The 15326-nt window shown below is 43.9% G+C and overlaps 1 protein-coding gene across 6 annotated transcripts in view; it reads left to right on the forward strand.

Annotated features, from left to right (window-relative positions):
* The window catches only part of COL15A1 (collagen type XV alpha 1 chain), a 308100-nt gene that overhangs the window by 270999 nt on the left and 21775 nt on the right, over positions 1–15326 (forward strand). For 5 of the 6 annotated variants that reach the window (XM_019485357.2, XM_014602928.3, XM_019485342.2 and 2 more), the window contains 3 exons: positions 1245–1290; positions 8735–8824; positions 13581–13630. In XM_019485357.2, the coding sequence (XP_019340902.1) occupies positions 1245–1290; positions 8735–8824; positions 13581–13630 (186 nt within the window). The remainder of the gene's footprint in view (positions 1–1244; positions 1291–8734; positions 8825–13580; positions 13631–15326) is intronic. The other variant, XM_059728547.1, reaches the window with a different exon arrangement.

Below are 15326 nucleotides of genomic sequence, written 5' to 3' on the forward strand. Positions count from 1 at the left end.
CTTGTCCAGTCTCCTCTTAAAGACCCTCAAGGTAGGGGAGAACACCACCTCCCTTGGAAGCCCATTCCAGATTCTGGTGACCCTTACCATAAAGAAGTTCTTCCTGATGTCTAATCTAAATCTGATGTCTGTCAGTTTGTGGCCATTGTTTCTATTAAGGGGTGCCCTGGTAAACAGAGCATCTCCTATTCCTTGCTGTCCCCCCTGATGAATTTGTAGATGGCCACTAGATTCCCTCTCAGCCTTCTCTTGTGGAGGCTGAAGAGATCCAGGTCCCTTATTATTATAAGAATTGTCCTTGGAAACTGAGCGTTTCTTTGGTACCTAATAATAAGTATGTGTATTGCTATTTTTATGATTATTTCTTGTACTGCTTTAAAAATCTCTTCACCATCAGTGGTCTAATCTGTTTGAATGTTGTGGTACAAAACACACATCAGCCAAAAATACTTTGTGGATTGGCTAGCTTCATTTTGTGAGTTCCAAGGCATTGAATCTCTGTACAACTATCAAAATGATAGATCCACTTCAGATAACAAAAATAGGTCATTTTAGATCTTTTCATGTAGCAGCTTATATACCAGTATGGTACAATGTATACTAATTGTAGTAATTATCAGTCTTTAATGGTTTCCCTGTCTCAGAGCACCATGCCAACATTCTTTAACTTTAGAAAGTCCTCAGGAGGTAGGTCTTTCAGTCCCTGTTTTACAGGCAATCAATAAATTAAGTGGAGTGTCCAAGGCTATGGAAAAAAATAGCACCAGAATCAAAAGTAAAAGTAAATAAAACATGTATGCACATGGAGTAGTAGATAAACTTCCAGTGATAGTTTGGATGAAAAGCACTGAAAACATAATGTTATCTTACAATCAAAAAGCAAATTCTATTTGCAAATATGCTGATGTTAATCCAAAATCATTCTTTTGGCTTGAACTGACTTAGCCTGCATTCACATTTGGGCAGCTGAGAGCAAGCTTGGCTTGACTGGCAAGAATGCATGTTTTTTACATCCCACTGAGAATATATTGCATATTGAAATATGCACAGTAGTGAAAAACTTCTTCACTGGTGAGTATTTAGATACTGACAAGCTAACTAATACTGCAAACTGTATTACTATAATATATACTGTGGTGACACACAAAAGCCCTGTACAGGTTGGAATATGGTCACTCTAAACTCTGTTAATGTTAATGTGTATAGATAATATTCTGAATATATTTATCTGTGTTTGATTGCAGGTGAGCACTGTTTACCCTGGAGACCAGGGCAGTCTTGACATTCATGGTGAACATTTCCTTTTTGTAATATAATGTATTGGTTTAAATGAGACTCTTGTTTTCATAACCAAAGGGCTTTGTCATCACTGAGAAATGATCTGGTGGTCTCAGTTCTGTTCCTAGTAATTGAGTGGCCACATCCCAAAAGGTACTGACATTGTGAGGACAAATGTTGTCAGTCCCAGCTTGGAGGATGAAGAGCAAAAGAACCACATGTTTATTTGCTCACTCTGAAACTCCAGTTTCTCTTACCCAAAGCTGAGGCACATAGCTATGGCAACATGAGGCAAGCCCACAGCTCCCCTCTCTTGGTTTGGGTGCTGTGTTGAAGTGGGCTGTAAACATGTATGAAGTATGCAGTTCCACAGTGGGTACTTCTTTGCTCAGGCAGGACATCTCCATAGTAAATTCTAAGACAAGCCTGAAATAATGCCCAGAAAAGGAAAGATGGATCTGATTTGATTTCTAATTCAGCCAGCTCAGAAAAGTGGTCCTATGGTTCTTACAGCTGACTTTGAAAGTATTGAATGGGTAGGGTTGCCAACCCTCCCAGATGGGCCAGGAGTCTCCCAGAATCCGCATTGATCTCCTGGTGACTATTGAAAGCAATCCAGGAGATTGATATTGTGAATGGGTTGAACAGTACAGTTAATGACTAGAGGTGTACCAATACATCGATTCCATATTGGATCAGAACCGATATAAGGAAAATTGACAGTATTAGCCACATCAGCCAAAAAAAGCTGATTGTTGATGCTGTCATCGGTAAATGCCATGCACAGCTGCAGCGCAGCACACAGGAGCCAGGAGCGCAGCCCAGCAGCATGGAGAGCAGCCAGGTTTGACTGGTAAATCTGTTGTGAGGGAAGGGGCATGAAGGGGGACAGATCGAGGCGCCAGCGGTGAGAGAGGAAGTGGGGCTGGGGCAGGGGCAGGGGTAGGGGTAGGGACAGGCACTGCACAGCCAGGGCGAGGCAAGGCGCAAGATGAAGATGCTGCATGCACCCTGGGGGGGCATGGAGGACATGTTGAGAGAAGGTTGAGAGGGGACCTTGTGGTGGCGTACAAATTCATAAGGAGGGAGCAACACGAAGTAGGCAATGATCTGTTTACCAGGGCACCCCCTGGAATAACAAGGAATAATGGCCGTAAGCTATTGGAGAGTAAATTTAGACTGAACATTAGAAAAAAGTTCTTCACAGTCAGGGTTGCCAGGATCTGGAATGGGCTTCCAAGGAAGATGGTGCTTGCCCCATCCTTGGGGGTCTTCAAGAGGAGACTGGTGAGGCATCTGGCTGGGATTACATGATCCCAGGTTTGGTGACCCTTTTCTTGCCTGCCAGGGGCAGGGAGTCAGACTAGATGGCCCATTGAGGTCCCTTCTGACTTTACAATCTATGAATCTATGTGCCCCAGAACTACGCACAGGGCAAGGGTGGGCTGTCGCTGTGGCCTGGAGCCAGGCATGGCGCAAGGCTCTTCCCGGCAGGAGGGTGGGCCTAGGGCTGCACTTGGGATGGGTGGCGACAGCAAATTTTGGGGTGGCTGCAACCCCCCCCCCATAGCCCGCCTCCCAGCGCTGCTGCCTCCCACCCCAAGTATAGCCTGGCCCAGTACCCACCAGGAAGAGCTCAGTGCCACCCCAGCTCCAGCCCGCAGCAGCAGCCCACCCTTGGCCCAAGCACAGATCCAGGAGCACATGGCCCCCATGCCCTCCTAAGGTGCGCATAGTGGTGGAAGTCGCCCCTCCTCCCCTCCAGATGAGCTGCTCATGGCTCCATCCCATACCCTGCCCACCCTGGCTGAGCAGCTCCTGCCTCTGCCCCAGCCCCACTCCCCCCCTTACCACAGGGGCCTTGATCTGCCTCCTCCCCCATGCCCCTTCTCTTCCCCCCTCACTCCTTCCCCCACAACAGACTTACCAGCCAGATGCTGCTCTCCAAGCTGCCTAGCTGCATATCAGCAATCAGATTGGTATCAGCCAATGTGGCTCATTAAAAATTAGTCATTGGTATCGGCCCAAAAAATCTCTATTGGTGCACCTCTATTAATGACATTACAACCTGCTGGAGAAAAAAAACCTCCCGGAATAGCTTCAGTCAGAGTTGGCAACCCTAGGAATGGGCCCAACTGCCTGACTCAAGTCAGCTCCTGTCTGTTGTCAGAACTCCACTCTTCTGCATTGAGATACAGTATCACAGGCAGAAGCAACCCCTGCTTAGAGCAGGAAACATTGCAAGCTTCCTCAGAGGGGAAGGAGAAGGAGCAGCCCCACAACACTCTCTTTTCTTGGAAAGGAGAGCGAATATGAGCCTTTCTGGAGAAAGAAAGGAAATGCTGTCCCTTCCTTTGCTTGTTAGGAGGATGGAATGCAATTTGCTGAAGAGAAGGTAATTTCTGAGGCATAGAAAGAGAAGAATTAGGGGAGAGAACTAGGAGGAAGACAAAAGATCAGTGAAAGAAAAGGTGGGGAGAGATGTGAGACTGACAAGATTGAACAGAACATGTCATATGGTCCTTCAGAAAAATCCTTATGGAGGCGACATAAAGCATAAAAACCGTAGTGAGCACTGAAGCCAGGGACTTCCTTTTCTTCTCTTGTCAAAAAGGATACTGGGGACAATAAAGGAACCAGAGCAATTGAACCTCTGGAATTCAGGGATGCACAAGAAACTCTTCACCAGCCTCCTGCCCCTTGTTCTTAAGCCCTTTCCCAGGGTATTGCTAGCTCCTGGGAGCCAAAGCTATGGAGGAGGCTTCTACTTGGAAATCTACTATTGAAATGTCCACAGTCTGTAAACCCCACCCCTTCTGTCATTACTTCCAAATCTAAGGAGAGACCCAAATCCTTTCCCTCAGTTCTGGGAATTTTTTTCTTGCCATGCCTCCCCTACTTCTTTAAAAAGAGAGGATACAACCCAAGTATCATGCAGAACAGAAGTGAGCCAAATTCCTCATTCAAACCTGAAGCTTCTAATAAAGGTTTTTAGACAGTCCCTCACAGAGATATTCATATGTTTGATGTAGAAAAGTTTACACTAAATTTGTTATTTACTTCTGTGTAGGGCACTGGCCCTATCACTGATTTCAGTGCTTCTCTGGGAATTGATTCTTTACTTGTGTCCCCTTTGCCAGCTGTAGTAACAGCAGTGCTTTGGAACACTTGGTGTTGCTATCTATCACATTTTTAACTTGAGTCTTACAAATATTTGTTATTTAACATAAAGCTCCAGTGCCTGCAATCTGATGATTACATGAGAAACTAAGCCTTCGCTATTAAAAAAAAAATCTAGCCCTTGTATTTCCAGAGGTATGTTTGAACTTGAGTAACTCAGAAAACCAGAACATAACACCTAGTATTTTTAAAAATAATTTTAAAAAATTTGATGAAACTAGTAACAACTAGATTGAACAACTAGATGGTTTGGGATTGGCAATAGTGCACACCTCAGTGTGCACCTACCTAGAATAATGGCCATTTAGGAGCTGCAACAGGAGGAGCATGATAGTTGTGCTGTTAACTCTCACTTCAGTCATTTTCCTGTCCAGAGCTTCCTGGACAGATTTCTTAGCTCCTTGTTTCTCTTAAGTCTGCTGATGTAGACCGTCTTTGGATACTCACCAGATACTCTCACCTTGATTGCAAAAGGGCCTGCAGTGTTTGCCCCAGATTACTTTAATTAGCCCCTTCACTCCATTGTCCCACCCGGGAAATTACAAGAGTGGATATTAATGTACTGAATAATTAAGCAAAATGGTCCCTCCCATGAGTTTCTATGAGCTGTTATAAGGACCCTTTAGCTTTTTGTTGTATTTTTTCATTCAAGGAAGAGTTTAAGACTGATGAGCCAGCCTCCTACAATTTAGACAAAACTTTGTGCATATTAATAGCTATCATTCCTTTTTCTCTAATTATGACAGCCTGTGGCCAAGTAGTAAGAGCCAGATCCAAAGAGGATGTAGGTGCCTACAGTATCTACACCCTCCTGACTTGACCCCAGAGTAGGGTCCAGGCCTTTTTTGAATTGCTGAGACTTCTCTGTTCAGTGTATGGGGAGAGTTATACACCTTAGAAAGGCAGGCCAAAAACTGAATACGCTGAGCCAGGAGCTGCCTAGAATCGGCCAATAGGAAACACTGAACACAAGGATGTTTCTAAACTCCCGTCCATCTCAGAAGCTTCAGTGCTTGAGTCAGGGTTACCAGGGAGATACTCCTGTGCATTTGTGACCAGGAACCTAGAACCCATTCCTGAACGTAGATGCCCACCAATATTTTTTCAAAAGATCCGGCAGCACTGCTGTTAATGTCTGTCTTGTATACAATGGCCTAGTGGTTAGAAAACTCATCCAAGTGGTGGGACAGCTGGTTCAGTTTCCTCCTCGTCCTACAGATAGTTCAGACAAACACATCTCAGCTCCCAAACGAGTGCCCTAGACACTAGACTGAGCTATCTGGGTTGGGGAGCATACATGTTGCATGGACCAGGATTCTCATTTCCCAAGTTCCCTAAGCACTAGGCCACAGAGTTGGCCTCCTTTCCTGCTTTCTCTCTGGCTTCATGGATTTTGCATGCTTTACTGTATAATGTCACAGCTCAAACAGGAAAGAGTAGAGGGGTCCCTGCCTGTAGCCTGGTGCCAAGGGCTCTCTCCTGAAAGGTGGGAGATGTAGTTTGAAGCCCCGCAGGATGAAAACATCATAGGAAACCAAGTCTTCTACCTCCTGAGTCTTCTAACCATTAGGCTATTACATAACAAGCAAGTGGGCATCACTACTATAATTAAAATTAAAGTAGCTCTGGTTGCTGTTTCTGTTGCTAAGTTCAGTGCAGTTGGTGTGCATTAGGTCTGCTCTGAGCACATCTATTGGATCAGGTTCCTAAAGGGACGTAAGCAGCACTGTTACCAGATTTGCCTATCACCTTGGGGTGTGCGCATTTATTAGGGATATATTTCTAGGATCTTGGTAATTTCATCAATGTGCTGCTTGTGTTACTTATGTTTCTATACGGAGCTGTGTTTCTCCCTTCTGCAAGTCCTCACCCCCAATGGAGCTATCTTGCAGGACTCAGTTTCAAGGGGGCTGGGTTCCTCCAGTCACCAAATCAGTCATATACACACAAACACACACAGATTAACGTGACACGCCTGACCCAGCCGGGTTGATCAGTATGGACAGGCTGACACCCTCATATGGCAAGAATCAGTTCATCAGAGCAACAATAAACTGCAGTCAGACACAAACTCACAGTTAAACAGAATGAATACCTCTGAGTCCAGCTGGGTGTCCAGCTGACACCCTCATGGGCCAGCATTCAGTTCATTAGGGCACATCTGAGCCAAACTGGGTAAATCAGCCTGTACAAGCTGATCCCCTTATGTGTTTCAAACTCAGCACGTCCCAGTCTTTAGCATCTCGATGAGCAGACCCCACAGTATTTTTTGGCTTCACAGGGATCTTTAGCTTAGGTCAAAGAAGCGTTGCTGCAGAACAAGTGGGGAAGGAGAAGTAGAGAAAGAAAAATATACTCAGTTACTAGCAGTTTGACTATAAAAGTTATTTATTGCTAAGTATATGAAATATATAATGGTACTAGTAGTAATAGACTTGCAAAGGAAAAACAAACACAAACAATTGCAATACTACCCTGGTTTCACTAAGTATTTGTGGAAACTTAGCTCAAGCTTAACTAGTACAGTTCAGGTTCAGAAATCTATGCCTAGAGAGAGAAAAGAGAGAGAGTGAAAGCTGGAAATCTCACCAGTCCAAGGCACTTGGGTTGCAATGCTGACAGGTAAAGTTCTTAGCACAATCCTTGAAGGGAGAGGATTTGTTTCTTCCAGCTTCTCGAGAACAACAGCAAATGGTGTCAGAAAGACTTTTCCTCTTGAAGCACACACATACTTTTCTGCTTTTTTTTTTTTTTTTTACAGATTTTTATACCCTCAGTTCAGCTTCTTCAAAGCATTCTCAATAGTGTAAATCATTGTCTTTTCTGTTGACAAGGGGTTGCCTGGTTTGGAACATCTCAAAAAAACCTGACTGATAATCAGGAAAACATAAGGTTAAGGAGTAACCAGACACTTAGGAGCTAGCTTGAAATTCCTATGGATAGCAGATATATTGATGGGATATCTCATGTTTTCTTCAGAAACAATAGATAGCTTGCAGCATCAGGGTTTGGGATTTTTACTTGTTATGAACAAGCCTCAGCTTAGCATGACTTTTCCAGAACTTACTATAGTCTTTTAACAGACTTAAGGCAATTATTGGAGTGTTCATAACCTTTGGTGGGGAGGACTTCCAGCAGTCATCCCAGGAAAGGTATGACAACACTTGTGGTTAGGGCTCCAATGGGCTGTGATGAATCCTTTACCATTGTTCAAATGTTGCCCATACCCCCTCTGACTCGGTCTCTTTGCCTCAGCATTCCCTAACCCAGCAACCGAGTTTTAGTCAATCAAGTTTAAATAGGCCTCCCATAGTGGGACTGGGGAATGTATGGCTGAGATGTCTATTAAACTTTACTTCTGCTTAGAGGTGGGGGGAGTCCTTTGTAAATCTAGATTAGAACTGGTCTGATAAATGCTGAGCTGGGTGTGTGTAAATGTGGGTTGATTAGCATTTGAAGCACAGATTCCCCATCATGCAGTTCTCCCCTGCTTCTCTGATCCCAGAATTCACTGCGGTCTTTGCTTCAAGCATTCGTTTCTCCATCTCCCGTGTAAATGAATGGTCATCTGGTTTCATTTTGGATGCAAATGAGACCTAGGGCAGTTGCTCCCTTATCTGGAGGGCTTTAAGTATGTCTCTCACAGCATCTTAATCAGTTTTGTTTAGGTAGAGGAGGGGAGAGGAATTCTTTGTGAGTCAGACAGGCTGCCTCCTGTGCCAGGGTTCCCCAAGAACATAGATCTGAGAGGTAACACCACTCCACCTTGTTTCTGCAAGAGTATCCCTAGGCTTTGTCCTGGTATTGCACTGATGAACTTGCACTTTGCAGAGAAGCAAGACATTGGGGAATTATATCTGAAAGATCCAGTTACTTGTGAGTTCATTTCACCTGCAAGTACCAATTATGTAGAGTAAGGTGCCATTTTTGCCTAGACATGTAGCAGAGGAAGGCCCACATGACACTGGATGTGGGGAACAAATGCAAAAGGAAGAAAATCCAAGGTTATTTGGGTGCAGTTCTGCACCAGGCCAACTCACCAGGTAGAATCATTTTGCTAAAAACATGAATATGGCTCCAGAACATTGTCTGCTTTGGTTGACAGCTAAAATGCATTATCTCAGAGCAACAAACAATAGTTGTGTTGACCTCCACAGCCATCAATATCCTTTTTTATTGCTTTCTGATTAGCAATTAGTGATAGAGCCTGCAGATAACAACTCTATGTCTGATCCTGCTCCTTCTACATTTTATTTGCTTGCACTATTTTTGCTAGGTTTTAAAGGAGAGAGAAACTCCTGGGGACTGAATGGCCCTACCGGCTTAAAGGGTGAAAAAGGAGACCAAGGCTCCCCTGGTCCACCAGGTACAGTGAATAGGCTCCTAAAGCTCCTTTGCGAGTTGGTTATGTTAAACCATTTAAATATCCAATGCACTTTAAATGCCACTTATTTCCTGTATTGAGATAGTTGCCTAACTTGCCCAGTCTTCATTAAGGTCTGATTCAGCAAGCTAGCCATATGTGCCTAGCCTTAAGCCCTGGTATATTTCACACCTGCTTAAAGTTGGACATGTAATTACCATATTTACCCAAATCCAAGATGACTTTGAATTTAGGATGACCCTATAATTATTCAATTCAAAACATGAAAAATCATATATTTATTTTAATTTTGCATGTGTAAAATCTAATTATTGGAGGGTCCTCTTAAATTCATCCCTCCCAGTACTACCCCAGGGAAAGTAGTCAGGGGAAGTAGCAGCTGGTGGGCTGGCAGCCTGTTCCATGCCCCTTGTCTCCCTGCTTGCCACCTATCCCTCCCCTGGTGCTTTCCCTTTCCTGCCACTTGTCCCCCTCTGGGGTCTGCCTCCCTGCTGCTTACCTTTTCAGCTGTTCTGGCTCTGTTTCCACTGGGAGCACAGAGCCACCTGGCCAGGCCAGGCAGTAGCAGCAGCTCCAGCTCCAGCCTGGGTTGGGATGTAGGTCGGGGCCAGAGCTACAGCAGCTCCCCCTGCCACTCCACTTACCCCTTCTCCATGCTCCCTCTGCTCCAAGTGCCCCTTCCCTGTGCACCCATCACTTTCCATTTCCCTTCCCCTGTGCCCTTTTCCCAAATATCCTGCCCCACACTCCTTCCACTGCCCTTTCACCTATGCTCCCCCATCATGCACCCCTTCTTCCATGCCCCCTGCACTTTGTGCCCCTTCCCCATACTCCCCCCTAGCACTACATGCCCTTTTCCCTATGCTCCCCCCTGTACTGTGCCCCCCTTTGCTGCACCACTTCCCTGTGCTCCCTTCACTCTATGATCCCCCACCCCCTTCCCCCATGATCCCATTCTGCACCACATGCCCCCTTCCACATCATGTGCCCTCTTCCCCTGTGGTCCCCTTGCTCCATACCCCTACTACCTGATGCATGAGGCTCCCTGTCCCTGTTCAGAGCTGTAGCAGCTGCTTCTCTGGCCCATACTCAAATCTAAGATGAGGTTTTTTCCCCCATGATGAAGTGGGGGGGGGAGGGGCAGCTTATCTTAGATTTGAATAAATACAGTAGTTTCCTTGTTGGTCTAAGGCAAAAATCAACTGGCTTTTTGACATCACAAGAATCATTCTCTGTGAAGAATGATCACCCTTGCAGTCTTATGAATATATACAATATGTAAATCATTGTTGAGAAATATTTACCTTGTTGTAGCCTTTCAGAGAATCTAAGACACCAACTCCCTGATTAGAGATGGTATCTCACTGTCAACTTCTTTCAGCCAGGAGGAATGAAATCTAGTTCTATGCATTTTGTAATAATAAATATAGCATTCTGAATTCAGTGCTGCCACTTCTTTACTTTTTCTTTTTCTTTTTTTCTGATGCAACTAAAAACATGTAACCTGGAAATATAACAGGAGCCAATCAATCATTGAGGATTTAAGAGCAGATCCCAGTAGTGTAGCCAAGAAGGGGTGACCGGGTCATAAAAAAAATAGACGCTGCTGCACTGCTGGTCTAGCCATTGCACCTGCCATCAGCAGCCGAGCAACCAGTCCTGTTTCCAAACGTGTAATGACACAGCCTGGCACCTAGGGCAGCAGCCACTCAAGGCAGCTTCTGATTGACACAGCACCATGCAATCGCAATTACAGTTGTGCAGATGCAAAAACAGCTGTTTTTTTCCACACTTTCAAGTAGATGCATGGGGCTACTGCCTCAGTTGCCCTACTGTAGTTATGTCATTGCCTGTTCCATCTACTAGGCTCCTAAGTGAACTTAACTGCTTTAGTGAAATTCATTTGAATCCCTCTCAAGTCCCTGAAAAACCACTGTAGCCCTACACTGTGTGCGCTCAGAGAGGGCATTGCACTCAAGAAGCAAGAAATTATTCCTGCATCTACCTTTGTAACATGCTTTAAGATAAATTCACAAAAATGCAATGAAGAAGGAGAAAGGAACCCACCTCCAAGATGTACAGTTTCTTCAAAACTCAGTGTAGGGTGGAACAGGATTTTGCTTGGGCAGTTAAGTCTACTTTGGGTGCCTGGAAGGTGGGATGGGGCTTGGGCCCTAGTTTTTGCAGCGGGAGTTGATGCACGTATTGAATATGGATGTATTTAAGTTCATTACATTTTGTGAAAAAAGGCGGATGTTGTGTTTCACTGTTTTGTGGAAGCTTGAATTCCCACATCTTAGGAAAAGAACAGAAAACTGGCAGTGCTACGTGGATAGATGTTAGAGATACTGAAATATAAAAAGAGTAGTGTAACATTAATAAAATACTAGCCAATTGCCCGTCATGAATGATGGGGTGTTTATGAGTGTGTTTACATAACCCCCCGCTCACCCTTTGGGGCTAGCCATGTAAACAGTCCTCTGCTGCCGCTGCCTCCTCCTCCAGCATCTGGTGCCATGGCTCCCTCCCCCTGCCCACCTCCACCCCCTCCCCTGGAGCAATGCAGTTTCCCACCACCTCCCTGCCCCCCACCCACCCGCCTCCGCTTCTGCCTCCTCCCATGGAGCAGCAGGGCTTCCCTCTGCTCCCTGCCTGAGGCGGCAGCAGTGGCTCCCTCCCCCCCACCCGCCTCTGCCTCCTCCCAAAGAACAGTGGGGCTTCCCCCAACCTAAGGAGCTGGCTTCCTCCCACCGCCTGCCTCCGCCTCCTCCCTCTCCCCAACACCTATCTCCCTGCCTGAGGAGGCGGAGCCTGTGCAGCCAATCGCCACCAGCCCTCTCAGCGGCACATGCACAGTTGCCCAAAAGCATTACGGACAGACAGACAGACAGACAGACTAAGCCCTTTATTATATTAGAAAGCTCAGGCATTGTATTTATAATCTTTGTCTCCATTTCAGATCTTTCTGATCTTTACTCCAAAGCTCTAGTTTTATGACTTGAGGGTGCTCTTGGGTTGTTATCTTCCAGAGGATGTCTGTTCACAATAAAACCTTCTTTTCTTGCTCCCATTAATTTTTATGCTGACCAAAATGATGAATCAAAAAGTGTTGGGGGAGCCACCCAGACATCAATAAACTTAAAAAAAACCCCTGCTGGAATAGGGTTTTCAAATAAAAAGTTATGGGGCGGGAGGGGGGGAGGGAGGGGCGTTGTTTTATGCTGATTTGTCTCCCATGCGCACATTGCTGCTTATGTCCAAACATGTAATTTAATTCAGTATCTTGCAAGTGCTAATGAGTGACAACCTTGGGCCTATCCTGGATGATTTTAGATGCTGCCTAAAGAGATGGACTGGAACTGCGATAAAGGAAATAACACCATCATGCTCAAATTATTGTTCTCCTCTACGGTGAAGGCAGATTTAATCCTTGCTCCTATAAAAGCAAAGGTCCATTTAATTGGTCTGCCCACAGAATTTGATTAATGCAGTTGGGTTTCGAACTTTGCTGAGGGAGAATGCTAAACAGCTGGAGCCTGTTCTATTGTTACCCTAATAAAACATCACCATTTGTCAGGAGCAAAAGACTCTTGTATTTTTGCTTTTGACCATCAATCCAGCTATTGAAGTGTCTTCTCTGTCACAGCGCATTTGTCTCATGTACAGCACACACCCTTTCTTCCAAAATCAGCCCCTGAAATTGGGGTAGGTGTAGCAAGTAAGGAAGCTGATTTTCTGCTTGGAATAGAAGCTCCCAGCTTTGTTTTCTGCTCCACAGTGTAACAGCTGTGGCATAACTATTCAAGCAGCTGAGGGAGTCAGTTGATTTTAATGGCTTATTGTTCTTTACTCCATAGGTGTTAATGATCATCTCTCCTTTTTAATGGTTTTGCTATTCTACTAATGAAGCTAACCTTTCTTATGATGATAGCATATGTCTGGAGGGGACAAATCCAGTGTCTATATAACATGGTTCTGGATGTGCCAGGAAAATATCCCAGTGAATATCTCGCTCCCTGAGATTCTGGATGTGCCAGGAAAAAAATCTGCCTTGGGCTGAATCGAAAGGTCACTGAAGTCAGACTTTGGAAGTCACTACTTTGGTGTGGTGCTAGCAGAAAACATTAGGCCTTCCTTGCTAGACAAAATGGTTCCAGCTTCTCTCAAATAAATAGTTGTTAGGCCTTTGCTCAAGAGAGAGCTAGATAACCAGCTCTGCTGCCTTCCTTTAAAGATAGTGCCACATGCCATATTAGGATTTGAGAGAACACTTTCATGAAATTTTGTTGAACTGAATATTGTAAACTATTACACCTTCTTTAGCTGGTTTCTTAATATATCTCAGGGCTACTACATACATGCTGGAAAAAAGTACATCTTACTGTTATTGATGTCGTGTAAAAGTTCTTCACCAATTCAGCACAAGTGAGTAGTTTGGTTGTTTGGTGCCCTCTGTGTTGTCTCCTTAGTTTCCACTTACTCACCACCACCAGAGCATGGACACAATCCCACTGGCGCAATCAGTTATATTGGTACAAGGAAATAACTATATTGGCTTTTGCTACAGTAAAATGCAGAGGAAAAATGTTTGTTACATGAAAAAGGTCAACATGATTATAGAAAATTGTTTTCCTTTAAACTCCTAAAAGAACAGTGCTTATAATGATGTCCTTTTAGTGTTCCTAAAATGGAAATTATAGGTAATAGTCATACTAAAATCACGTACTTGATTTTTCAGGTCCTTCTCTACCTTCATCATATTTCAGCCACTTTATTAACAGCATAAAGGTAATTATTCCCACTTGCATTTGACTTCTGCTCAGTTTTTTAACCCCAAATGTTATCATTTTTTAAACATAAGATGAATTATTAATAGGAAAATAGATTTTCATAGATTTCATAGATTTTTAGGGTCAGAAGGGACCTCAGTAGATCACCGAGTCCAACCCCTTGCCCTGGGCAGGAAAGAGTGCTGGTGTCAAATGACCCCAGCTAGGTGCTTGTCTAGTCTTCTCTTAAATACTTCCAAGGTAGGGGAGAGCACCACCTCCCTTAGAAGCCCATTCCAGATTTTGGCAACCCTCACCGTAAATAAATTTTTCCTTATGTCTAATCTAAATCTGCTCTCTGTCAGTTTATGGCCTTTGTTCCTAGTAACCCCAAGGGGCACCCTGGTAAACAGAGTATCCCCTATTCCTTTCTACTGTCCGCCGCCGCCCCCCCCCGGATGAATTTGTATGAATTTGTAGAAGGCCACAAGATGTCTTCTCAGCCTTCTTTTGTGGAGGCTGAACATCCACAATTTTGGAACATCCAAAATACAGATTTATACCAGTAATTACAAAATGATATGTTATATAATTATTCAGATTACTTGGTAGTAAAGAGTTATCTTCATTATTGTAGAATTTTCCAAATAGAAACATAAATTGTATATCAGGAATATACAAGAATTATCATTTAGTTGGGTTTAGAAATCAGATGTTTTCTTTTCACTGAGTTTTTTAATTTGAGCTGTTCTTTGTTATTTTCTTCATTAAATTAACTAGCATAAGTTAAGTCCTCTACATTTCCCAAAATCTTTCATATCACTAAAGGAGTAAGAGAACATTTGTATCCACAAAGGCTGCTAAAGCAGGTTTAGCTTCAGTTAATACATAAAAAATCAATGTATTTGTAATCCTGTTCATCCTGTTTTCAGACCTGATAAAATAAATAAGAAAAATTACTGAGAGGCAACAGTTCTTTCCTCACTTACTTGTTTCCCAGAATAACCTATTAAGGGACCTATATATATATATATATGGTATCTCCCTATTGCCAGTATTCACCTACTCCCCAATTATGGATTACTTTAAGTAATGGAATTAAAGACTAATGGAACATTAATTTAAGATGCTTTTATTTTGCTGTAACTGAAATAGAACTGTTATCAGTCTTATATTAGGATAAGATCTATGGCATGTTATCAGAATATTGCATTATAGTGTCACTAGAAGAAATCATATTATATAATAGTATTACCAATCCCCCTGAAGAAACGTTATCAAGTTGAGGACTTTTGTTCAGCTTTGTTTCTACTCATGTAAATCAATTTTTATTTCTATGGCATAATGCATAGTTTGCAGATACTGAAAAATGGATATGATGTGCCTAATTTGATTTAACATAGGGGTGTTAAACTCGCTTCCTGCCCCAGACTAGGTCCAGACAGCAAGGCTCTTTGTGGACTGGATCTAGCCCCAGGCACAGGATGGATCTAGTGGCAGTAGTGGTGGTGGCAGCAGCTCCAGCTCCTGTCCAGTGCTTGTGGCAGGAGTGGCTCCAGCTCCCACCATGTGCTGTATGCTGCGTACCCTATGCCAGAGCTGGAGCTGCTGCTCCTAACGTGTTTCATGCCAGGGTGGTAGACTGGCTCCAACACAGAGAACACAGAGGTGATAGTTCTGGCTTCAGGTCACACATAGGGCCCATGGAGGTGACA

The sequence above is a fragment of the Alligator mississippiensis genome, chromosome 5, assembly GCF_030867095.1.
Source record: "Alligator mississippiensis isolate rAllMis1 chromosome 5, rAllMis1, whole genome shotgun sequence".
In the NCBI taxonomy this organism is placed as follows: domain Eukaryota; kingdom Metazoa; phylum Chordata; order Crocodylia; family Alligatoridae; genus Alligator; species Alligator mississippiensis.